This window comes from Brachyhypopomus gauderio, chromosome 1, assembly GCF_052324685.1.
Source record: "Brachyhypopomus gauderio isolate BG-103 chromosome 1, BGAUD_0.2, whole genome shotgun sequence".
Taxonomy (NCBI): domain Eukaryota; kingdom Metazoa; phylum Chordata; class Actinopteri; order Gymnotiformes; family Hypopomidae; genus Brachyhypopomus; species Brachyhypopomus gauderio.
Window position 1 is genome coordinate 31,675,408 of NC_135211.1, and position 25,032 is coordinate 31,700,439.

The following is a 25,032-nucleotide window of genomic DNA, read 5'->3' on the forward strand; positions in this document are numbered from 1 at the left end:
TCTCTGCCCCATGTCTCCGGTAGTAATAAATGAATGCGCATTTAATAGGCCTAATATTATTGACCAGTTCTGCCTCAGATTTAACCAGGAGCCTGATTAGACCAGCTAAGTGAAGTTGTCATGGGGTAGACGGTTTGACTTGGGGTGTCCCACTGAGACCAGTGAGGTCACAAGGTTCAATTCAACTTAAAGGCTATGTTCACAAATAAAGACAAAAGGTTAATGAGGTTCGTCTTTATTTGGTCAAATAGAAATAGAATCTAAATGGAATCTTTATAGAATTCTGCCATTTCCAAAGGCACCAAATGAAACTAGAACAGTACCCTTCTAGCACAATACCCTAATACCCTAGCATGAAACAAGTTTAGCACATTTTTATGTAGGTAAGCTTAACATTACTAGCAGTGAATTAGTGTGGGCCTTTCCTATGCCCTTCCCCTCTCAGAGTGATCAGTAAGAGTGATTATGGCAGGTCATTCATCACTGCAGCAGTGGGCACTGACACAGCCATTCACAGAGCTTTCAGAGGTACTAAAATAATACACAATGATCACGTATTTCATGGGGTGGGAGAATCGATGTTATAGCAGATACTGTTACACCAGCTCATGGAAACTGTGGATCGCCTCAGTCTGGAGACTAAAGACTTTACATGCTGTTTTAGTACAATTGTAATTCCTTTATCTACTGCAGGTGAATCCACACACACACACTCACTCACTCACTCACTCACTCACTCACTCACTCACTCACTCACACAGACACTCACACACACCCACACCCACACACACACACACACACACACACACACACACACACACACACACACACACACACACAAAAGGTTAATGAGGTTCGTCTTTATTTGGTCAAATAGAAATAGAATCTAAATGGAATCTTTATAGAATTCTGCCATTTCCAAAGGCACCAAATGAAACTAGAACAGTACCCTTCTAGCACAATACCCTAATACCCTAGCATGAAACAAGTTTAGCACATTTTTATGTAGGTAAGCTTAACATTACTAGCAGTGAATTAGTGTGGGCCTTTCCTATGCCCTTCCCCTCTCAGAGTGATCAGTAAGAGTGATTATGGCAGGTCATTCATCACTGCAGCAGTGGGCACTGACACAGCCATTCACAGAGCTTTCAGAGGTACTAAAATAATACACAATGATCACGTATTTCATGGGGTGGGAGAATCGATGTTATAGCAGATACTGTTACACCAGCTCATGGAAACTGTGGATCGCCTCAGTCTGGAGACTAAAGACTTTACATGCTGTTTTAGTACAATTGTAATTCCTTTATCTACTGCAGGTGAATCCACACACACACACTCACTCACTCACTCACTCACTCACTCACTCACTCACTCACTCACTCACTCACTCACTCACTCACTCACACAGACACTCACACACACCCACACACACACACACACACACACACACACACACACACACACACACACACACACACACACATACTCACTCACTCACTCACTCACTCACTCACTCACTCACTCACTCACTCACTCACTCAGACACACACACACACACACACACACACACACACACACACACACACACACACACACACACACACACATTCACTCACTCACACACAGTCACTCTTTCAGTCACTCACATTCATACACTCACACACTCACTCACACACTCACACTCATACTCACTCACTCACTTACTCACACACTCAATTCCACTCATACCTTACCTATTTTTCAAATTTGAAATATTTTTCCTAATAAATCTCACTGAATGATCTGCCTTAAAAATACACATATGCACAGTGTATTCATTTGATGTCATTTTGGTTTGTGAAGACATCTTTGTGACAAGGATATACAGAAGAAAAAGCCCAACGATTCTTCATACTGGATCCACTGATGACCACCACAGCTGTGTTTGCTAACAGTCTGCTAACACGCACATGCTGTCTGCCATTTTGATAGCACTGTGTTTCCTTTCCTAATGATAGCAATGCTGCCTTCTGGAAGCACAACCACCCCCCGACCTTCAGACGTTCAGAGATGTCAATTTGTGGCCTTTCCAAGACTTCTTTTTCTTTTTAATATACTTTATTTACATTTCTAAAAAGATCCTTTAAATTAATAATCACATTTTAGTTCAGCTATACCCTATTTTTTTCCATTCTAATATTTTCATTTCACTTCATGAATTCATTAAGTTTTTATATTGATTAAATCTTTCTGTTGCCTTCTGAGCATGGAAAAGTGCTATTAATAATAAAATGACCCTGGGTCTTTTTTTTGGGGGGGGGGGGGGGGGGGTGGGCTGGTGGGTTAAAAAGACATTAGAAAAAACCTTGTTAACAATGCAAGGCATTTCAGTTTATGCTGGGAATGTGAATGTTTCATAATCAGTATCACCTTCTTATAAGAGGTACATTTTCTTTTCCTCATAAGAAAAGAATAATCTTGTTTGTTTTTTCTTGTTTGCATAGTTTTCGGTTGTTTTTAAAACGGTGCAACCTTTGATCATAACTAAAAAAAACTGTTTTTTAAGCCCAAAAGATTGAAATGGCATTTCACAAGAGCAGATTACTGTAGGGGTAACGTCTGTCTCTATAGCCTAGAATCTTTGGGTTCAGTCAGTAAATGTGAGTGTCATTAGTGATTAGTGAGTAGATACCAATAATGATCAGAAAGCTGATAAACATTTACATAATTGAATCAAAATAAGATGTTATTAACACATGTACTCATCGATACTGGTTTGAAGAGTTAGTTAGGGGTTATTTTGCTGTTTGTTGAGACCTGAGAGTTATCTGGGAGATAACTAAGAGCTTATTAAGAGTTTCATAAGAGCTCAGACTTTTGAATTTGTTATATCAGAGCACAGAATAACTAACTAAATCACAATACAACTGTTCCATTTTGTGCAACAGTTCCAGTTGACTGAATAATGCAAATACCCTTCTTTACAAATGCCACAGTAAGTCAATAAATGTAAATTATAGGCAGTATGGGGTTTCTAATAATCAATATGTATATTGTTATGCTTTACACTGTCACTGATGTACTGAAATGAAAGAATGAAAGCTAATTAGAGGCAGTTGAACCAAGGCCAAGGCAAGGAGACCTTACCTGGAGAGCAGGAAGACAGTTGGTGTGTGTGGCTGTAAGCTTATATGAAGTTATTTGTTGATCATCAACGGAATAAGGCTGAGAGATGAGGGATCTACGGATTGCATTTGAGCATTATTGGAAAAAGTCACAGGATGGACATTACTGGAGGGACATTACTGGAGGGACATTACCGGATTACTCGTTATGTTTGATGTGTGGAGCCCTAGACTCCACCTCCCTCAACCCACCTGCTCCCTTTGAAAACTGCAAGGGATGTAAATAAAGGCAGACGGACCAGGTGTCAACGTGCAAATGTGCAAACACGTGTGCACGCCCATACACACACACACACACACACACACACACACACACACACACACACACACACACACACACACACACACACACACACACACAGAGTTGAGCAAAAAGTGTGAGCAGACGAACATGCCCAAGCACGCCTCATCACAATCTTGCACGTGCACAAGCTTTAAGCACCTCCCTCACGTTCGTGTGCCACCCACACAGTGTACTCAACACAGATGCAGCCCCCAAGCCCAGCGGATGATTCACCATATCCCTTCATCAGTTTATCACGATTGGGCTTTGGCATCTTGTCTCTCTGGTTCTCAAGGAAGGTCTTTGCTAAAAATTAGCAAAGGTCTCTTTGCAGAGGGGCTTTCTAGATTAGAAGGGGTTACATAAGACTAATATTTTGTTAAACAACCTGTTTTCCTGATTTTTCTTGCACCTGCGTGAACCACTGGTTATGTAAGCACTTGAGTTTCAAAGAGTCAAAGAGATTTATGAGAAGAATGGTGAGCAGGAATGAGTATTACCACCTTAACATATTCCAATTGTGCAGAGCACAAAGCTAAGGACACATTTATCCAGGCGGAAGACATTGCAGATTGTGGAGGGAGGTTACATAAGGCTCCTCTTGGCGCTGTCTGTGTACAAAACGATTCAGGGAAGGACGTCTCCTGAACTGTCAAACTCTATCAAGCCCTAATCAGACAGCGTCTGCATGCAGAATGAGAATTTGATCGAGACGCTACTGTTAGAATGGTGACCGTCACGTGCGTATCTGTGGCGACCAGGCTCGGGGATCCGTGGTCGGAGCTGTGCGAGCTGAGTGATCAGGAGGAGTGATGAATGTCAGCGAGCGCGCTCTTAGTTCCTGGCACTTTCAAACATCACGCGCTCCAATGTCACACCTTGACACTGAGGCGCTAGCCGATATCAGCCACGAAGCGCGAAGATACGTGCCACAAGCCGCACCTGTTGAGAGGATCTTCAACGCACGGAATACAGCCAATACATACAGCAAATGTTGTCCCTACACGAATACTTTTTTGGTACCAGACGTCCGCAATGCATCGAGTGTAAGGACGTGTTAACTAAGAAAATCGCGTTATTGTATTATTGTTATTTTAGGACACAGCGCTCTGGAAAATAGTAGGGCATAAATATGGATCTTTTAAAATGATTACAATGGAAGATTAGTTTAAGAAAAAGCTACCAGCTACCTCGATCAATCTCGTGAAAGCTGCGCTATTCCCCCCGTGAGGGGAAAATCGATGGGGTTAAAGTAAAACACAGTCTCCTCCGTGTCCCTAGACAGAAATCTGACTGGTGCTCCTAAGCAGAATGGCACTAAAATATTTATAGATGTGCACAGTCAGGTGGAAGGCGGAATGTCTTCATTCCAGCATTAGTCCTTATTTTATTGTCATGCAAAGCTCACAAATAATTATCTTTATCGGCTAATGCTTTTGCATTAATGAGGCATTCTCATTATTATAATGCAATGCCTTTGGACTGCACATTCATCACGTGATCTTTATCTAAGAGGCTCTGTTTTCACAAGGCAATATAGACGCAGAATTATAGTCCAATTACCCAAATGTAAATCAAGGCACGAGCACAAAGTCACCTAATGACTACACCAGCTCCAATCAGCCATCTAACAGACAGGATTCAATTGAACTGGTTTGAGGTAAACTTGTGAAATGTCAAATGCAGGTTTCAATCTCTCCTCAAGCCTTTTCAGGATTGTGTAGGGCACATTTTAACCTTTCACACCATTGTAATGATGCATGAGATGCCATCATATTGCAGGCTGGGGAATCATCTATCTGAAAATGACAAAATCTCATGTGGGTTTTGGCTGGATCCCATGCTGTGAAGCATTCGTGTCTAATGCAGATCTCTTAAAGGTCATTTGCAGGCGAAGACCATCAGGCACAAGAAAACAACAGTATGTCATATTCAAAGGTTTTGCCACAACCACAGCTGGCAAGCAAGCCTACTATATTCAGAGTAAACACACGGTAATTTAGGACCATTCATGAAAATGGAAGTTGCTGTCCATGGTACCAAGCAATATTTGAGTTTGCATGCAAAAGTGTTGCTTAGACATGCACGAGATACTCATTCAAAATATGGCAGAGATCAAGGTAAACTTCAATGCCCTGATCTCGACCAGAACCATCTATGCATCGCAAAGCCAAACAGAAAAGCCGAAAAGGAGCGTGATGCCACCTCAGCCCACTAACCATTCATGCAGTGGCTCGTCGATCACCAGGAGCACCTTGAACTTCTTGGACACCAGGGCCGTGCTCTGCTCCACCAGTCCTGCCGAGGCGGCTGTCTGCTTCACCACGTTGGTGATGGAGCTGAAGAAGCCGGAGCCTGTGGACGGGGCCGGCTGGGGTCGGCGCTCCGGGGCAGGAGAGGTGGCGGGGGGCTGGGGGGCGGCGGGGGCGGTCGTGGCCGAGGCGGAGGCTTGCGGGGCGGTGCTGCTGGGTGGAGGGGGTGCAGGCGGGTCGGGCCTCTGGAGGTCCGTCATGTAGCCGTTGGGTAGGTTGGCGATGAAGCTGCTGTCCGACAGGCGGCGGCGGAGGAAGTTCATGGCTGCGGCGGGTGGAGGTCACGCTTTGCGGGAGCTGCTGGTGGTTGTGGAGACGACGATGGCCTTGGACGGGGCTCGTGATGGAGCTGGGTTTCCACACGCTACTCTCCTCCTCGCTCTCTCGCTCACACAACCTAACAGCCGTGCGGAGATGCTCATGCTCTCTGTCTCCTCTCTCTCTCTCCCTCCCTCCCTCTCTCTCTCCCTCCCTCCCTCTCTCTCTCTGCCTCCCTCCCTCTCTCCTCACTCTCCCTCTCTCTCTTTCACTCTCACACACACACAGACACACACACACACACACACACACACACACACACACACACACACACACACACACACACACACACACACAAAATACACTCATTCTCCCCCTCCCCCTCCCTCTCCCTCTCCTACATCACGACATACGTGGCTGTGTCGTACTGCAGTCGGCAGCAGGGGTTTCCAGTATTCATATAAGGGGAGGGGTGGTAGGGGTTTTGGGGCGGGGGGGGGGGGGGTACTACCCTTCTTTACAACGGCGTTCCCGTTAGTGCTTGCGTCTGCTCCTCTACGCCTCCCTGTATTCTCAGGGTGACCTCCACACAGGTCTGGCTGACTGCAGGAATAATGGATTCCACAGATGGTGGAGGCACGCGTCACTCTGGCTCTCCGCGGGCTCCTCCTGCTCCTCCTCCTCTGATTCATCTCCCTGCCACACGACCAGCACCGTGTCCTCTGCGCTCAGCGCAAGCCAGACAAACAAAAACAGGTCAAGATTTCTCTGTAAAATAAGGGAGCACGTCCCCCCTCCTGGGATAAATATTGTAATGCAGGTAGAAATAGAACACACACATTTGTTAATACTATATGATTTACATATTGGTTTTGCTGTGATTTAGTCTGTGGTACCTTTTTTTGACCATTGAATTTCACATAAGAAATGACCCTTCCAACATCTGTGGTGGATCATAGCTCTGTTAATAAGAGGCAAACAGGGAAAGAAGTTTAATATTCCTCTAAGACAGCTGTCCCTCTTTCCTGCATTATTCAGTCCTGAATCTTGAAACGTGAGTGGTCTTCTGGGGAATAATAGTGTTTGTTTCTCGTCTTAATGTTGGATCTGGGACATAACTGATAATGAGACATCATTTTTAATGTCAGCACAGCACATGAGATTTCATTAGAGAAAGGACAAAAATGGTATTTTGTGACTGCATGGCTTTTTGGCCCAAATGGCATATTGTTGGATTATCTTGTTTTTTTTTCAGATAACTTGGGCCACCCTTTAAAATGATAGACAGTGAAAAGATAAAGTGAAATCCATGTTTATCATGGCATCAAACTACTCCCGGACAATTCTTGCCCTAGAACAGAGAATGTGTAGGAAAGTATCATGCCCTCGGACATACATGAGGCCATAAGTGGGTGCACCTGGGCTTGTCTTCAACTGTTACACTCTATGCAAGCAAACACTGGGGCATCCCAGTGTTGCAGGAGTTTTGGCCAAGAACTTGGGGAACTGGGGTAAAACAGAGTGCTTTTGCTTGACAGGGGGATGAACCACATGGGAGAGGCAGTGTTGTTATGCACTGTAGCTCCAGTTTTCCAAGCTCATCTCCAAAAAGACACCTCCCACACAGCAAATGGCCTCTAGCAGAACGTGTTGTGTCCTTGTTCATTCATTGTACACCTTTGAGATTAAAACATCAAAACCACACCTGCTCTGTGGGTTTGTCGGGGCTTAATCCCAGCACCACAGCACCCGTGACCATTCCTCCATTAGCTAAAGCTTTAAACCCATTCTTGGTCATCTGTTTACAGGCAAAACGTGTGGAATTGAAGTTGCTGTTGCATACACCAATCTATGCAGATTATGCAAATTGATATGCAAATGCAATGGAAGTCTTGTCTGTTCCGCAGAGTCTAAACTTCTGACTCTTTTCCTGATTAACTTGTTTAAAGACAGCCATTGAGGCATTTGGCAGGAAACACACACCACTAATCCTGCACTTAACATGGTTCATTAAAGATGCAGGTTTGGGAAATACATTCCCCTTTCGATTCAGGCGTAGGATGCTGTTTTGTTATTGTGGTGCAGAAGCCAACAGCCACTGTTTGGGAAGTGTCTTAATTTTTCATGTACGCAGTATGTGTTGTGTCTCCCTGACCATGTTGCACAGAGACATTACAGGCACGGATGAACACACACACATGTGCATGTGAAACGCAGATGCCACTATACGCAGATGCCACTATACGCAGATGCCACTATACGCTGCCGCAGGAGAACGGGGCTCTCGCATCAAACGAACGTTGCCTTGCTGTCTGGGGAAAACTCCTGCATTTGCTGACTTAAAAAGGGGGGTGTGGGGATACAAAATCACGACTCACCTGTAACATCTCAGCAGCGCAGCATGGGGAGGTAGGGGTGGGGTACACCGAGGGGGGGGGGGGGGGGGGGCACTCAGGGTGGGGGAGGGCTTTCAGATGGGGGGGGGGGGGGGGGGGCTCTTAGGAGCATGGAAGGCCCATCATGAGTCACATCTGCAGCTGCGCTGACAAGTTAAGCTCATCCTGGCCTACATTTTTAATGGCGTGGCAAAAATAGCACGACAGCATGCGGCACTGTGCTGAGACGGTGGAGGAGCATCACACTGGAGCAAACATGTTTACATAAAGGACAACAGGCCGATTACGGACAGCAATCAGGTTGTGGCGTCACGTTAAGGAGGATTTTGCCTTCGCTGCATTATCTCAGCACCGAGGTTTGCACAGGATGGACAGAACAGCGATTGTTCCCATGACCAAAAGACCTGACGTAGAAGCAGAATTTAGCAGCAGTAATTTTAGCTGCAGTAAAAATAATGTCTGGTAACTGCATTGTGTTCTTTGCTGTCTCTTCACATATTCGCCTCATCGTCTCAATGTCGGGTTCTCACCGAGATAAGGACACAAATACCACAAACGAAGAGGACTTGGTCCTAAACACAAGATAAGGGCAAACACATCCTGGGAGCAAAAGATAAAATGCAAAACCAAGAACAAGTGAATGATCAAAATGATGGAGTTCGAGCTGAATTATGGCGATGGTTTTTGATACCAATTTCCCTGCCCTTGGGGCAGTATTAATTATTACTGAAATGCAAAACATGGAAATCCACAACATTTGATATGCATTGTGATATTGGTGCGAGACTAATACCAATCTTATTGGGAGAGAATTAAGGACGCGTGACTGGTGACATGTAAAGATGGCGCAGTGATTTTCAACAAGGAAACTGTGAAATGAATCACATGCGTATTAGCATACAAGTGTAGTAATTATACAGCTGTTCTACTGAGTGGTTAAGAGACTGTAAGGATTTGGCGACAATCCTACACAAAAGCTGGTTTCCACAATTATTTTCTTGGCTAAAGGCGTGGCTATTATTGAAAAGGTTTGAGCTTTTATAAGCATGAATATAAGCATTTATTCATATAACATATTATATAATAAAAATTGACCTTATTAACACACTTTGCAAAACAAAATAAAAAAAAATTATTTCTCTTTAATCTTGGATGAAGAGCTTTTTTGTTTCTAATTTGCCATGTAAAATGCAAACATATGGGTTTACATTTGAAAACTGAGACAAGGAGTAACATGAACCTTTTTGCCTAAGAAATCATGAGGTGCCTGTGAAGCTGATGGAAGAGTGACTGTGTGATAACTGAAATGAAATGTGTGCTGATCTTCAAGAAGCTCCATTCAGACTGACCTCACAAAAGGCATGATGGACCATAACGGAGCTGCTCAGGTTCTCACACACAAGGTTCTTCAGGACCTGCTGTATGCTGAAGTCATTCAGTTAGTGGTAGTTGGTGTAAAGGAAACAAGGCCACCTTAATGTTTAGGGTAACTATTTAGATAAGTCTTCATCAATATAAACAAAATCTGACTGTGAACATTTCTGTCCTGATATATGTCCATATATCTCTTTAAGAATGACACCATCTTTTAGAATTGCAGGTAACAGGCTTGAGCTTTATCAATTCTACTATTTCAGGTAAAAGCCAACGAGAGGCAGAATTACAGGACCACAGGCTGTGGCAGTTAGAAGTAAGATTTAAAAAAATGCTTCAACAACAGTGTGCTGCAGATGCCACCATGTCTCCATCAGACACCACCACGCCTCCATCAGACACCACCACACTTCCATCAGATGCCACCATGCCTCCATCAGACGCCACCACGCCTCCATCAGACACCGCCATGTCTCCATCAGACGCCACCACGCCTCCATCAGACACCACTACACCTCTGACACCACCACGCCTCCATCAGACACCACCATGACACCATCGGACACCACTACGCCTCCATCAGATGCCGCCACGCCTCCATCAGACACCACTACACCTCCATCAGACACCACTACGCCTCCATCAGACGCCACCACGCCTCCATCAGACACCACTACACCTCCGACACCACCACGCCTTCATCAGACACCACCATGACACCATCGGACATCACTACGCCTCCATCAGACGCCACCACACCTCCATCAGACACCACCATACCTCCATCAGACACCACCATGACACCATCGGACACCACCACACCTCACACCTCCATCAGACACCACTACACCTCCATCAGATACCACCACGCCTCCATCAGACACCACTACACCTCCATCAGACACCACTACGCCTCCATCAGACGCCACCACGCCTCCATCACACACCACTACACCTCCGACACCACCACGCCTCCATCAGACACCACCATGACACCATCGGACATCACTACGCCTCCATCAAACGCCACCACACCTCCATCAGACACCACCATGCAGTTAGAAGTAAGATTTAAAAAAATGCTTCAACAACAGTGTGCTGCAGATGCCACCATGTCTCCATCAGACACCACCACGCCTCCATCAGACACCACCACACTTCCATCAGATGCCACCATGCCTCCATCAGACGCCACCACGCCTCCATCAGACACCGCCATGTCTCCATCAGACGCCACCACGCCTCCATCAGACACCTCTACACCTCTGACACCACCACGCCTCCATCAGACACCACCATGACACCATCAGACACCACTACACCTCCATCAGACACCACTACGCCTCCATCAGACACCACCACGCCTCCATCAGACACCACTACGCCTCCATCAGACGCCACCACGCCTCCATCAGACACCACTACACCTCCGACACCACCACGCCTTCATCAGACACCACCATGACACCATCGGACATCACTACGCCTCCATCAGACGCCACCACACTTCCATCAGACACCACCACACCTCCATCAGACACCACCATGACACCATCGGACACCACCACACCTCCATCAGACACCACCACGCCTCCATCAGACACCACCACACCTCACACCTCCATCAGACACCACTACACCTCCATCAGACACCACTACACCTCCATCAGATACCACCACGCCTCCATCAGACACCACTACACCTCCATCAGACACCACTACGCCTCCATCAGACGCCACCACGCCTCCATCACACACCACTACACCTCCGACACCACCACGCCTCCATCAGACACCACCATGACACCATCGGACATCACTACGCCTCCATCAAACGCCACCACACCTCCATCAGACACCACCAGGCCTCACACCTCCATCAGACACCACTACACCTCCATCAGATACCACCACGCCTCCATCAGACACCACCACGACACCATCAGATGCCACCACGACACCATCAGATGCCACAATGCCTCCATCAGTGTTGTCAACACCAGCAGCAGCTCCAGGTCCTGCTACAATCATGGCTCCAACACCAAGGGTCAAGTGTGAGAGGCAACGTTTGTGCATCAAAACCGTCAGGTCATATGTTTTATGCCAAAACACATGCAAAAATGCTATTCCAGTATCCTCACAAATGACAGCCAAACTGGCAAGACCTGAGGACCAGTAGCCAGCTTTTGAAGTGGACCAGCATCATAGAACGTAGAAATCTCTAGTGTGTCTAGTGCAATTCTAGTGCACTTCCCTAGTACATATAGGCAAGTATCTGACTAAAAGGGGCGGAGTCTTAGTGCAAGATCAACGCTTCATTAACCAGGTAAAATGTGAAATACTTCACACTACTTATATAAAAGCAGTTTCACATAATTACATAATGAAACAGGCCCTCACTACTGTGAAACTGCATTTCTGGACAGCAGGCAGTGTGAGGCGTGACTGCAGTTAAAATCCCAACTCACACAGGATACTTTAAACAGCGCATAAAGCGGGAATAAGCAATTGCTGTATTGCCATGGCAACATGGCAAGTGTGAGCGATTCTTTCTCGCACTGTGGTGGTGATAAAAACAGTTGAGGTTCAGAGTGTGCTTGAAGCAGTCACTCTTATGGAGCACTTCTTTCTTACTGCACCACCCAGACACCCTCAGCGTCAGAACACCACTAGCTACAGAACAATCATTCATGAGACAAAAGAGGAAACATGAAGTGCAGCTAAAAGACAGTTTGATGTTAGACAGTTTGATGTTAGACATTATCTTCCTCTTCTGTTAACAAACGTAATCTGTCCAGCGTCAAGTGGGATATTAAAATGATTATCAGTAGCCTGTTATATACTGCAGAGGGCAGTATACAGTGTGATGTGGAGTCAAGATAACAGGTCTGTGAATTTGAATATAAAATATATCTTGTCGACAATCAACAAGACCTGAATATAATTACTAAACAAGCACATTAAACAATTGTAATGGCATTAACTACCATGTGCAGTTTACTACAGACAAAAAAGATTAACTAACAAAAATAAACACAAGTAAACAAAGATGATAAGAGATCGTCTGCCACAATGTTCTAACACCAGACAAAAATAAGACTGCGGCGAGAATACGGCACAGAGAAGTAAATAAAGTGACACTCCATAAAAGCAGTTGTGGGGTTCTGGGTCATTTTTGGTGCTTTTTGGTGTGAGTTGTGATGGAGGAGAGGAGCTCAGGTGATACAGCAGCAGGGGGGACTGTGGATGTGGCTCCAACCACAAATATTAGTCACTGCTATAGGAGTGTTCATATCAGTGTGGCCCTAAAGGACACTACACCCGCTCCTGCTGCTCGAGGAGTTCCCCAGGGGCCAATACTGGGCCAAAACTGTCTCATCATTTATCTTGTTCCGCTGGGTGATATAAGGTGACACTATATTATCCGTTTCCACAGATTTGCTTAGAACACACAGATTTATGTGTCCACTTGCCAGCAGTCACCCCCCGGTCATCTTTCACACCTTGGCTTTCTAATATAACAATTGGATGACCTACAACTCTGTCACGCTCAGCACTCATGGAAATAAACACTTTCTAAATTACTTAATTTTGATATTTCCACTGATGCAACTTTCCTGGCTACATTCATCAATAGTCAAGAGCCTTGAGTTCCTCACAGATCTCTCTCCAAGGCCCTGCGTACAGAGACTCATGAGTAAGTTGTTCTGGGTTTGCAGTCCCCAGACTCTTCTCTCTCTCCATCACGCTTGATTCATTTCCAGGCTGGACTACTGCCATTTTCGACTCACTGTTTTACCAAAGGACTCAAAGTGCCAGTCATCCAGTTCATCTCAAATTATTGCAAGCACTTATCTAAATGTAGGCTCCTATATCCACTTTCCTCTGAGGTCCTTTCTGGCTTCTAATAAAGCATAAAAAAGATAGTTTAACTTACTCAGAATATCGTCTGCTTTAGCTCGCCCTACCTTAGCTTGCCCTACCTTAGCTCACCCTACCTTACCAGTTTTATGCTCAAACACTGTCTCTCCACACTGTATAGTTCCAGGACTGCGTATCACTTTGCATTAACACCTCTATTTACCAGGGACATTTTACATCATTGCTTTGGAACACACCATGACTTTGGGAAACTCTTGCTCTACCATTTGGCCTCTTGGATTGTTACATTATTTTTAAAAAGGTGAAAAACATATTTATGCAGAAATCTGGGCAGTTTTGAGCAGTGTCAGTGCACCTTACTGCAATGATCTTAAGCACCAGCTTGAGAAAACAGGCTAACCTAACCTTTGTCATTACTAGTATCTGACCTATTTTACAGTAATTTGGCACTCGGGCAGAAAACTAATTAATAATAATTCCATCCATCCATCCATCCATCAATCACTGTTGTAGTGCTTAGAGCTGAGATAAATCCTCAAGTTCATTTCAACTGCTGACATTGCGTGTTAGCGCAGGGCCAACTCGTAGGCCCCGTGCACCACACTGCCATTTGGTTCCACAAAAAGGCTTGTGTTCCCAGCTATTGTAGTTAGCTAACAGATTTGTGATCAGTATGCTATACCACAATATCACGTCTCCACTGAATGTTCAATGTTTATGGCATTTAGCAGGTGGTCTTGAAATATTCTCAGCTAACACAAATAAGTACATTTTATTTTATTAAATGAAATATATATGTAAAGACATTTAAAGACTTAAGTTGGAATTTAATTGAAATTGAAATGCATCAATTCATTTAATTCTTTAAACTCATTTGTATTCATAACTGACAACTAGCGAACTGATTTCAGTGGGATTTAGACTGTTGACCAACTGTTCATTAAAAACACTTTTATACCCTCAAGTGGTAGAACAAAATAGTGCACATTTGGACACCAACACCTGTTTTTTTTTTTTTGCAACGGTTAATAAAAAAGAACAAATTCTATGAATCGGGGAATGGGCTACAACATGTCAATGCTAAACAGCTCACATGTCCATCTATATCACGACTTTTGAAAATAAGATGTTCAGTGTTGCACAAAATAGTTCATTCAGCTCATCTTATAAAGCACTTCAACCAAAATGGCATAATGACTAACTAATGTAAGCCAAATATAAATAATATCTTGTGGGGTCTCTCCTGTTAGATAATGTACACGCTATGGTAATTGCCCGCTATATCTTACACAAAATAAAACATTTCTTTCTCTTTTTCTTATAGTAATTTCTTCTCGTGTTTAAAATAGCCTTGCCGTTACCTTTGGTCCGATTCACTGTGAGTGTGATTGTAGCGCCCTCCAAACCACCAGATGGCGCTGCGTGACAGGGAACGCGCTGTTTTCCGTCCTGTGCAAGAGTGTCCAGATGGCTCCATGCTTTAGCTTTAGCTTTAGCCATTATCTCCAAATAAAATATTATACAAGCCCCACTTCCTCAATATAAGTGTGGACAACCTCGTTTAGTTATACAGCCTGTCACGTAGCTCGCTTCTTAAAATGACGCTGCCAGCCTTACAGAATACAAGTGTTTTCTTCCGGAGAATCCTGTCACAATTTCCTCAAGACATCAGCCTGGCAGTCGCCTATGGATCTGGGGTTTTTAAACAGGCCGGGGCATCTCAGGGGCAGATGGGGGTAAGACAGCAACATGTCTACCTTTACAAAGAACTTCTCTCTGCGGCAACTCTGCGGCGAGATTGACTCGCCAGCTTGCTCACTTTGTCTGAAAAAGTTACTTTGTGATCATATGACCTCAGGTTTTTGTTGCTGTATTATGCAGCTAACCTGTCATACATTGTGTTTCTTTTTCTAGAAAAACATGATGGACTTTATATTTGCTGTGGATGACCCCATCACCTGGCACACTATGAATTTGATAGAAAACAGGAAACACTACTCTTTCTTAAAATGTTTTGGTCCAAAGCATATCAGCAGCATTCAGAATCACTATGGAGCCGGGGTGTATTTCAACACCTTGGTGCCTGCCGATGGAAGGGTATGTACATTTTGTAAAATATTTCAGGTGTTTTTAGTTTGATGGGCAGGTTCACTCAAAAACCTTCAGTATTTGCCTGATGTTTATTACACTACACTTAGGCTATACCTGTCACCAGCAGCGGATTAACAGACATGTTTTTAAGTTGAGGACTGATGTGATGACACTTTGAAATTTGAGAGGAATTTTCTTAGGTGTTTTTTTTTTCTTTTGCCTGCTTTAGGCATGGAGAAACAGGCCTAGGTGATTGGTTGTGAAACCTGATTACAACAAGCTTCAGCATGACTTGTCATTGCAGATGATCAAGTATGGTGTCATCAGCACAGATTTCTTGATCGATGACTTGCTTCACTGGAAAACAATGTATATAGCTGGGAGGTTGCACAAACCAGTAAGTATCATGAATCATCAATAAAACGCAATGTATAGTTCATCTGTTGCTGCTTTTCAGGAAGTTCTCATCTACAGAGATGATGCTGTAGTCATACATCTGTATATAGGTATATAAGAGATGCACTTGCTAATCTGCTGCTAAGCAACCATTCGGGTGAGCTCCCAGTATACCCTGTGCTCCCAGTAGACTATGAGTTCCCAGTAGACTATGAGTTCCCAGTAGACTATGAGTTCCCAGTAGGCTATGAGCTCCCAGTAGACTCTGTGCTCTTTTCCTGAGGTGCGGATCTTGCGGCAGAGCGAGAGCGGGAAGCTTCACGATGCCCTGGTGTCAAATCTGAAGAGCGCCGTGAACGCTGCCATCCTTATCCTTCCAGAGAGCTTCTCTGAGGAAGAACTTTTCCACCAGATTGCTGGACTCTCTTACTCTGGTGACCCTGCGCAGTGTATTCTGTGCACCGCATCCTCTGATACTTGACAACATAAACGGCAGCTGGATGCATCTGTCCAATGTTACTTCCTCCAAGCCTCCAAGCATTGTTTTGATTTTTACAAATCACTATAGTCACAGCTCGACAAGTATTTTGCAACAAATCATTTTGAAGTTATTGGACAAATGGATTTGTGTCGATTGACTGACAAGGGCCATGAGTCAGATAATGACATGCTTGGCTTTTACCGTCTCTCATGCTTAACCACAGATGTCTCCTGTGATTGTGTAATGTTCCTAGGGGATTTCAGGATGCTGATTGGTGAGGATAAATCCAAAGTTTCAAACATCGTAAAGGACAATATGCGCCACTTCCGGATTTTATACAGTGAGATTCTCCAGGATTGTCCACAGGTGGTTTACAAGCCACAACAGGGGAGACTAGAGGTGCGCTATGACGTCCATATTTAATTACTGTTACATTACATGTTTAGTTAGTTAGCTTTTGTCCAGCAGGGAGTGCTATTAAGCAGCAAGAGCTTGGAAGTGTGAGAAGTTGCATGCATTTTTTTTATTAAAAACGTTGATATATTCCCTTGCCAGTCAATGAATGTTATAAACTCTCAAATTATCCTTTGGTAAACAAAGTCTTGCTTGGTTGCTTAAATTACAGTTCCTTCTAAATCTCCATTTAGAAATCCTCCTTTTTAACAGGAATGGGTGTTTCTCAAATGTGTTCCATGGCCGACTTCCTGACATTAAGAACAGCTGAACTGTTTTAACATGCCCGGTATTGTGGGACAGTGAGCTTAAAACACTGTGCGTCCAATGTTAAAGAGGGATGACTGAACCACACGTCAAGTTTGACAGACCTCAGAAAGAGGTGCAGTTAAATGCACAGACTGATTTGCAGGTCTGCCTACATCATGCCTTGAGGCCAAAAACACATCAGAGAAAGAAGGAACAGATTTATGCCTCAAAACTTCACTCATTCTCATGAGAATATCATTATTTCTTGGACATTTCATACAAAAATGCTCCTTAGTTACTAGGATAAATATTTGTTTACACAGCGATCTCCGACACCGTTAACACTTCAGTTGCAGAAATAGTCACAATATTTCCTCCTCTAAAGACCATAAAATTTTGGTCTCATAGATTTTCATTTATTTGGTACCTGTGCTGATTGACCTTGTTGACCTCAGCTTTAGCCCAACTTTAGCTTATGAGTAGATGCCACAATGTCCGGAAGGGCTTCAGCCTTTGACCCCCCTGTTTCCCTCCAGGTGGACAAGAGTCCAGAGGGCCAGTTCACCCAGCTGATGGCTCTGCCTCGCACCCTGCAGCAGCAGATCACCCGCCTGGTGGATCCGCCAGGGAAGAACCGGGATGTGGAGGAGATTCTGCTGCAGGTGGCCCAGGACCCAGACTGTGGCTTCATAGTACAGCAGGGTAAAACAGGCTCCAAACGGGCTCCAACCGTCTCCAAACGTGCTCCCAACAGCCTCCAAACGGCTTGAGGAAGCCAGTGTTAAGAGTGCATTGAATTTGACGTGACGAGGCATGTTATCAGCCAATTACTCATGTGGTTTCTTTGTATTTTGTGTGATCCGTAGTGTATTTTGTATCACATCGTTTACTGTAATACGGAGGTTTTTGTTAAAATGAGCCACACTGCAATGAATCAATAAGCATATGGAGTGCTCACATCAGTGCTGGTTCCTTCCTCCATTTGCTCTCCTGCCTCCGTGCTGTGAGTCTTCTCAGAAGGCTCAGTGCTGAACGTTTTCACACTGGCATGTTCTGACGGTCAGAAAACAATGCTGTTTGCAGGCTAGTGGCTTATGGGAATGCTGAGAATACAATGGGAAAGAAAAGAGTGATTTAAGATCTTCTGAGTAGGCAGTGTTTGCCTGTCTCACCTAACCGGCCTGCCTGGATATGTTGACAAAGGATCTTCCGAAACCTTAGCAGAGCACGAACGGTCAAAAGTGACTGAATGTTTATGGTTTTCAAAACATTGATATCAGTCTTAAACTGTCGACCTTGTAAATCTGTCGTAGTGCCATTGGCTTGCATTAAGACTTTTAGTCCTTAATGTTAGTAATTGTTTTTTCTCCCATGATTATTTGCGATACCAGATTATTCGAGATCTCTTCGCTTCTTCACATGAATACATTTCCAAGCGATGACTGCGAAAGCAAAAACGTGGCTTTGCTGGTTTGTTTGAACCCTCAATATTATTAGCAGCTTAATTTGAAACATTAACACATCAAAATTAAACATTAGCATGTGTCTAGTTATATTCGCAGGTGACACAGTTGACCTCGCTAGCACATTTTACTTCTGTTGGTTCAGCGTTGCTTTTCCAGTTTGTGAAAGGAGAGGTGGAGCTGCGGCGTTGTGGGCAGGTAGCACTCTGTGTTCGACTCTGTTCCCTAGCTGCAGAGGTTATTGTCAAGTTACCTGTTTTGCTCTACTATTGTTGGCTTACCATTGGATTGTGGAACAGGATAGTCTAGCCACTTGCAGTTTTAGGTTCAGGGTTTGGCCCTCATTAGTGGGATCCCAGGCTGCCGGCCTGCTTTGTTCTGCAGAGAAATGCCTCCACAACAAAGCAGAATAAGAACGTTATTACCGTGCAGGTTTGTGAGGTCGTTGCTGTTCTTGGACTCGGTGAGGAGTGGCCACTCCACGTTCATAACATTGGCACAGACCATATTTAACAAACCATATATAACAATCTGTAACTACTTGTATTTCTTTCTTTTAAAGGTATCTCCTCAATAGTGAAAACCTCAAGTATATCACAGAGCGTTAAAGGAATTGCCACAGCAGGTAGACATATATCTACTCCATCACACGTTCTTGAGATCCTCAGCATTTTTGGTCACCGTCAAATTACGTGCTCCATGTTCCACTGGGAGTCTGAAGTAAGATGGTCTTGCTTTGAATGTTTCCAAAGGACTTCTGAAGACGGTGTCGTACAGTGTGAGAAAGCTGTGGAAGATGTGGAAAGGCTGGAGGAGGAAGACATCATGATTGCTCCTTTTGGGTTCCTCATGAGCTACCGTGTTGGCTGACCATTTTTTTTTTACATTTAACTTGAACCAAGTCATGTTTATTTTTGTTTGTGAGACATAGTACATAAATAACATTTCATACATGTCTCCAGATGTTTGGTGCTTGTCTACAGGTAACCGGCACCAAAATGTATGGGAATTTTTTTTCCTCTTTGAAAATGCAAAATCACTGATTTAAAGTGAATTCATCTTGCCAAATAATGTAATATTTTTTAAAATAAATAAACTAATTGCTGAAACAAATCCATCAGTCTGCACTGGAACTATCCTGTTTATTACATTAAAGTGTCCTACAAAATCTCAGCCTGGCTAATGCAAGTAAATTATCACTGTCATAGCCCAGTATGTCCTTCCTCCTGCCCGAAAGTGCCGGCACCGTATTTGTGCTTCTCCGAAATTGCAACTGTTCGAATCTTTCATTTTCTTTTTACTTTGTTATTTAGACATCCACTGTTTATCAACCACAGTGCTTCATCACGCTACCGTTTACAAGGTTATGACGTAATCCATATATTAGCATAATGTATGCTGATCTCATTTTTGTTGACCTTAGCCAATGAGAATTCTCCACTTTCACCACCTGCTGGGAAGAATTCCGTCATTCCAAACATTCCTCTTGTAAGCTCGTGCGTGTCAACGTCTCCAGAGCGCAGTAGTCCGAACGAAGTCTTGGATACGCGGAACATATTTAGCTGTTTCTGTGGATTTTACACTACTTGTGGCTTTTCCCTCTCTTAAATTGACGGCACTGTCGAAATCTAGGACATTCCAAAGTGGCGCTCCAAAGTGGTATGTAGTTAGCTGGTCGTTTCAGTGACCTACTTCGTTGTTTATATGCATAGCACACAGCTGTGATTCTTCAAACATGCAGTGCATTTTAGATGAAGAAGGCGAACGTCTTAGTAATTGTGTACAAAACTATCATGAGGTAGTTTTTAGCCACGCTACGAAAATAGTGTAACGGAGCTACCCTACAATACAGAATAGTAAAAACACCTGTTAAATTTCACTTTTGAATTGTTAGCGGGAAAAGCAAAATTATTACCCTTTATCTTTATTACATTACCTCCTAATACATTCGTGTAAGAGTGGTTGGTTAAAACTGCCCTTAACCTCGAACACTTCCTGGTGATCAGACGATATAACTTTTCAGCTTTTCCCACTGTAAATGCAGGATCGATGATATCGATTACTACAAGCGCGTATAGGGGGATTGGGCCAAACGGCCGACACAGAGCAGTGTGCAGCCGAGCGCGTCTGTGAGCGCGTCTGTGAGCGCGTCCCCGCTTCAACTGCAGCGGTATCCGTGGAATGTGAAGTGTGGGAAGTAGGACGTTGAGGAGCGTCGAGGGGTTTGTCAATTCATTCAGCGAATTCAGTTGAAAACACCCATCAGTGAAACGAAACGACTGTCGCCTTCATTGTAATATGCTCTAGTTTACGCATTACAGCTAGGAGATGTTAACGGGTCAGATTTCTCAGTTTGACTCGGCGAGATTAGGAGCTAGCCGTGATAGGAGCGCAGTCATACTGGGTGTTGTGCTTCTGGACCACACAACATTAAGAAAGAAACACCTTATTTCGAGGCACGGCGTTTTTGAACTTGTAATTTTTTATTAGGTTCTTACCAAGGATGGAAACGCCTCTGGATGTTTTATCAAGAGCGGCATCTTTAGTGCACGCGGATGACGAGAAACGTAAGTTTTGCTTTATCACTTATCGCAGATTTAGCTGAACATACACCACAGTGTTGTCCTACAATCCATAGTGTAGTCCCCTGATCCTCGTGCTAATGTTGCTTTTTAAATATCTTGTAGAAAACTTGAAGAAAGTTAAGACTTTTAAAGGAGTGAGCTACGGTTGTACGGTTATATCCTTTGGCTGCTATTTTTGTATACAAGCAATCCAGTACAGTGATGACACAGTTTGGCTGTGTCCTTTGACACAACACCCATCGCTTGTCTTCACGACCGTCTGAAAATTCTCGATAGCATGGCGACTGCGCGCGCGTGTAGAACTCCAGAACCTGGTACACGCTTCACGCGCTTCCGAGGAGACGCGTGCAGCATGACATCATGTGTCTAGAACTGCACGAGCGCTTTCCTGAGAGGATCGTATCAAGACTGCCTGCAGCGGATCCAGTAATAACCACATGGTCTGGATACTTCCCCGAACAAGAACACGCTGAGTTTCAACCTCAATAGTAATTTTCCCCGTCCCACAATATTTCAGTAATCACACTGAATTTCGCTGGTTAAAAATTCCTTCCTAGATTAGGCAGAAACAAATCCTACTTAACATTCACCTCGCCTTATTTACAATTTTATGTGCACAGCCTGTTGGAGGTGGTAGGACATTTTTCAAGACCCGTTTGAACTGTGTTGTTAACCTAACAGATTCAGTGGATTTTTAATTACTGTAATTAATTTTAACGTTGCTGACACTGTTGGTAGCACACGGGTTTGGGCTTGCAACACATTTTGTTTGCAGTAACTGAATAATATATTACTTATTAATAATGCATTACAATCTTAACATTAACTGAAGACTATTTCAGGGGTTAATCATATCTGAAAACTCACTTTCAGCTTCCGTAGACTGTTCTAACTCAACTCTGAGTATGAACATTTGGAAGATGATGATGAGGAAACTGGGTCTGCATGTCATATGGGGACATTCTTGCATCGGTGACATGAGTGACAGCGATCGTGCCGTGTGACTGCCGGGAGCGTAGTGTGAGCGGGGCTGCCCAGGCCGCCCCCCCTCCCCATCACCTTCCTGCTGGGTTTTTGTTATGGGCCGGGCTGATGTCACTCTTGTTGTGATTGTGCATGCCCCTTTGTGCTCACACAATTCAAGTTGACCTGCTTTCACAATACAGCGTAGGCCCTGCTGCCACAGTGGAAGCTCTTCCCGCTTGTTTTCTTTTGGAATCTTTTTTGGAGTTCCATTTTGGAATGCTGGGTAACTTCAAGGGAGAGGCCTTGAATTAGTTCAGTGGCAATTTGGCCTAAGTGCACAACGTAAGAAAAATGATGGTAAGTGGAATGCATATTTCAAGAGAATGCACAATGGAATGGTTGGAAGGTGTGGTTCTAATAGGTTGCTTTTTTGGTTTTCATTTTGATGTTAGGCTGGGTGGTGACTTGGCTGAAAAATCTACATGGTGCTAGGTTTACTCCACCCGTAGGCCGGGAAGGGCACAGGCCAATCACATTAAGCCCTATAACATGATTAGATGAATACAACACAATTCCAGCATATTCAATCACTTTAAAGCTAACTGCAAGCTCTGAGTCAAAGAGCAGAGGTTCAAAGTACTGAATTCTTATGGAAATCTGGTACACTAAAGATTTGAGATTGTGTACTTGTGATGTAATCTTAGGAACTATGGCAAGTTGAGTTTTATGTTGACACAGTGGTACAACTGGCTGAGGTTTTAACTCCAGTACTGAGGGCTTCTTGCCAACAGGAGGTGGACTAGACAATGGCTCCTCCCAGTCCAGACCTCTATTCCTTTATACTGCATGTTTGTTTTGGCCATGCCACTGCCGCTTCTAACACCTGTGGCCCAGACCCAAACAGGAAGTTGACCTCTGTGTCCCTGGGACCTTTCTTCTCCTTCTTCATGAAAGATTGATGTGGTTCCTTTTTGTTATTGTCTCCATGGAATGCCCAAACATGCCAGCAACTCCTGGTCCCAGAGGGAAGACATGTTGGTAATTGCTCACCGCCTCCTTTGTTGGGACTGTGCGAATCCCGTCCTGGCCTGGCTGAGTTGTTGCTGTGCTAGGATTGCACTTTGTCAGGCTCATATGATGTCACGCCTCGATCCCATCCTGAGTTCTCATGGAACTAAAGTGTCCTTGACACCTCAAGGTTCGGCTAGGATGTTCCATTAGTCTCACATGATAAGTCCCACCTGGGGGCATTTTCACAGAATGACATTGGCATATGGGTGTTTATTTTTACAGACCGCTGGTGTCAAACTCAAGTCAAGAAAAGCAACAAGCACATTATAATGCAGTTTCTTCTGATTAAACCAAACTGATTCACATCATTAGATTTTAGATCACGCAACGATCAACGAAAAGCCCAAAATGACCAGTGCTGTCTTCTTGAAGTTTGGAGGAAGAACTCATGCAATGATGCAGAGGCAAAAGGCCTTGGGCTTCAGGTTTCATGCAGGTTTTAAAGAGCCCCTTATGTGCAGTGTAACTCGTAGTCTTGAGCATTCAAGACTATTGTTAACTGAATAGAGCTTGAACAAATTTAAAGGGGTCTGCAGGTGTAACAGTTCAGGATCAAGAAGTACAAATCTTTGCCACAACTTTGTATTTCCCAGTGGAATCCAGTCATCCATCCTACCTGCTGACTTTGGATAATTAGCAAAGTCAAGCATCTGGTACAATAATCCTGGGATGATGATTGTTTTGTGAACATGAACTGTGGGCATCAGGGACACAAACATATATATCCTCACATAATACAGCAAATGCATAACAAAGAGAATTATAGTCAGTGAGAGACAATAATGTGAAAGATATGAGACCAAAAAACACAGTTTGCCACAGTGGCCCTGCTCTCTAAACACATCTGGACATCAGGTGACGCTTTGAGGACCCCAGAAGGTCTCAGTTCTCGTGTCCCTGCTTACTTGTTTGAATGAGTCTGTGTACAGATTTAATAGCTTTTTTGCAATGGAAACAATGGTACTTTTCATTATTATTCTTCCTGTCATCTAACATTCTGCAATAATTAAGGCCACTCAAGTACCGCCAAATGTCAAGCACCTCTTCAGGAGGACAAGGAGGTTGATGTAGCTGTACAGCTTGTATCAATGGATGATAAATCAGGGGATCTTTTATTACAAAATACAGGCAGAGCTAGAGCAGAGCAACATCTCTTCTGATCATGGAGATTTCAGGGTTCACTAATAGTCCATGGACGCAGCTGACCTTTAGGTTGTAGGGCAAAGGTCAGAGGTTGGGGCGGGGGGGGTGGATGGGATACACAGACACTGCAGACACTCATTATTGTTAATGTAGTGTTAATATGCAACTGTTTTAGTCTATCAAATAAACCACTGAGAAATACAGGAGACCTGCTAAAAGACTCCAGATTTAAGTTGGTGATCCTCTACTAACTTGTCTGACAGCTGATAGGAAGGTATAATATATAGTGGAAGTGCTTATTTCTGTTCTTTTGGTAAGGGTGCATTGATCTAATGGCTGCGGTCATGTGCCTTTACACAGAGATGAACAATATATTGGATTTATCAATATCTTCAATGTTTTTAAAAATCAGTATGCAACAGTCAGTACTAGGATATTAATCATTAAGATATTTTGAGGCCA

General features: G+C 43.9%; 3 protein-coding genes across 5 annotated transcripts in view; 2 read left to right on the top strand and 1 right to left on the bottom strand.

Moving 5' to 3' along the window:
* syn2b (synapsin IIb) overlaps positions 1-6,186 on the bottom strand; it is a 53,499-nt gene extending 47,313 nt beyond the window's left edge. For both annotated transcript variants that reach the window (XM_077009704.1, XM_077009714.1), the window contains exon 1: positions 5,670-6,186. In XM_077009704.1, the coding sequence (XP_076865819.1) occupies positions 5,670-6,025 (356 nt within the window). In that variant the 5' untranslated portion in view covers positions 6,026-6,186. The remainder of the gene's footprint in view (positions 1-5,669) is intronic.
* Positions 6,187-15,067: 8,881 nt separating this feature from the next.
* tamm41 (TAM41 mitochondrial translocator assembly and maintenance homolog) lies at positions 15,068-19,925 on the top strand. 2 transcript variants are annotated; one of them, XM_077009762.1, is made up of 8 exons: positions 15,068-15,408; positions 15,587-15,769; positions 16,068-16,160; positions 16,443-16,593; positions 16,894-17,039; positions 17,879-18,044; positions 19,368-19,430; positions 19,558-19,925. In XM_077009762.1, exons 1-8 carry the CDS (start codon positions 15,271-15,273, stop codon positions 19,632-19,634), a joined length of 1,017 nt encoding a protein of 338 aa, XP_076865877.1. In that variant the 5' UTR covers positions 15,068-15,270; the 3' UTR covers positions 19,635-19,925. The 2 variants fall into 2 exon arrangements, with proteins under 2 accessions (XP_076865877.1, XP_076865885.1); XM_077009770.1 differs by lacking the exon at positions 15,068-15,408 and having other exon boundaries at positions 15,631-15,769; positions 15,993-16,160.
* A 345-nt stretch (positions 19,926-20,270) lies between these two features.
* The window catches only part of vgll4b (vestigial-like family member 4b), a 29,711-nt gene continuing 24,949 nt past the window's right edge, over positions 20,271-25,032 (top strand). Inside the window, exons 1-2 of the mRNA XM_077009828.1 lie at positions 20,271-20,464; positions 21,296-21,372. Coding sequence (XP_076865943.1) covers positions 21,309-21,372 — 64 coding nt within the window. The 5' untranslated portion in view covers positions 20,271-20,464; positions 21,296-21,308. The remainder of the gene's footprint in view (positions 20,465-21,295; positions 21,373-25,032) is intronic.

Excerpts from the sequence above, each read along its gene's own strand:
- tamm41 (XM_077009762.1), top strand. The coding sequence starts at position 15,271 with ATGACGCTGCCAGCCTTACAGAATACAAGTGTTTTCTTCCGGAGAATC. Across the intron at positions 16,594-16,893 it reads TGCTGGACTCTCTTACTCTG|GGGATTTCAGGATGCTGATT; the intron begins GTGACCCTGCGC and ends TAATGTTCCTAG. Across the intron at positions 18,045-19,367 it reads TGGCTTCATAGTACAGCAGG|GTATCTCCTCAATAGTGAAA; the intron begins GTAAAACAGGCT and ends TTTCTTTTAAAG.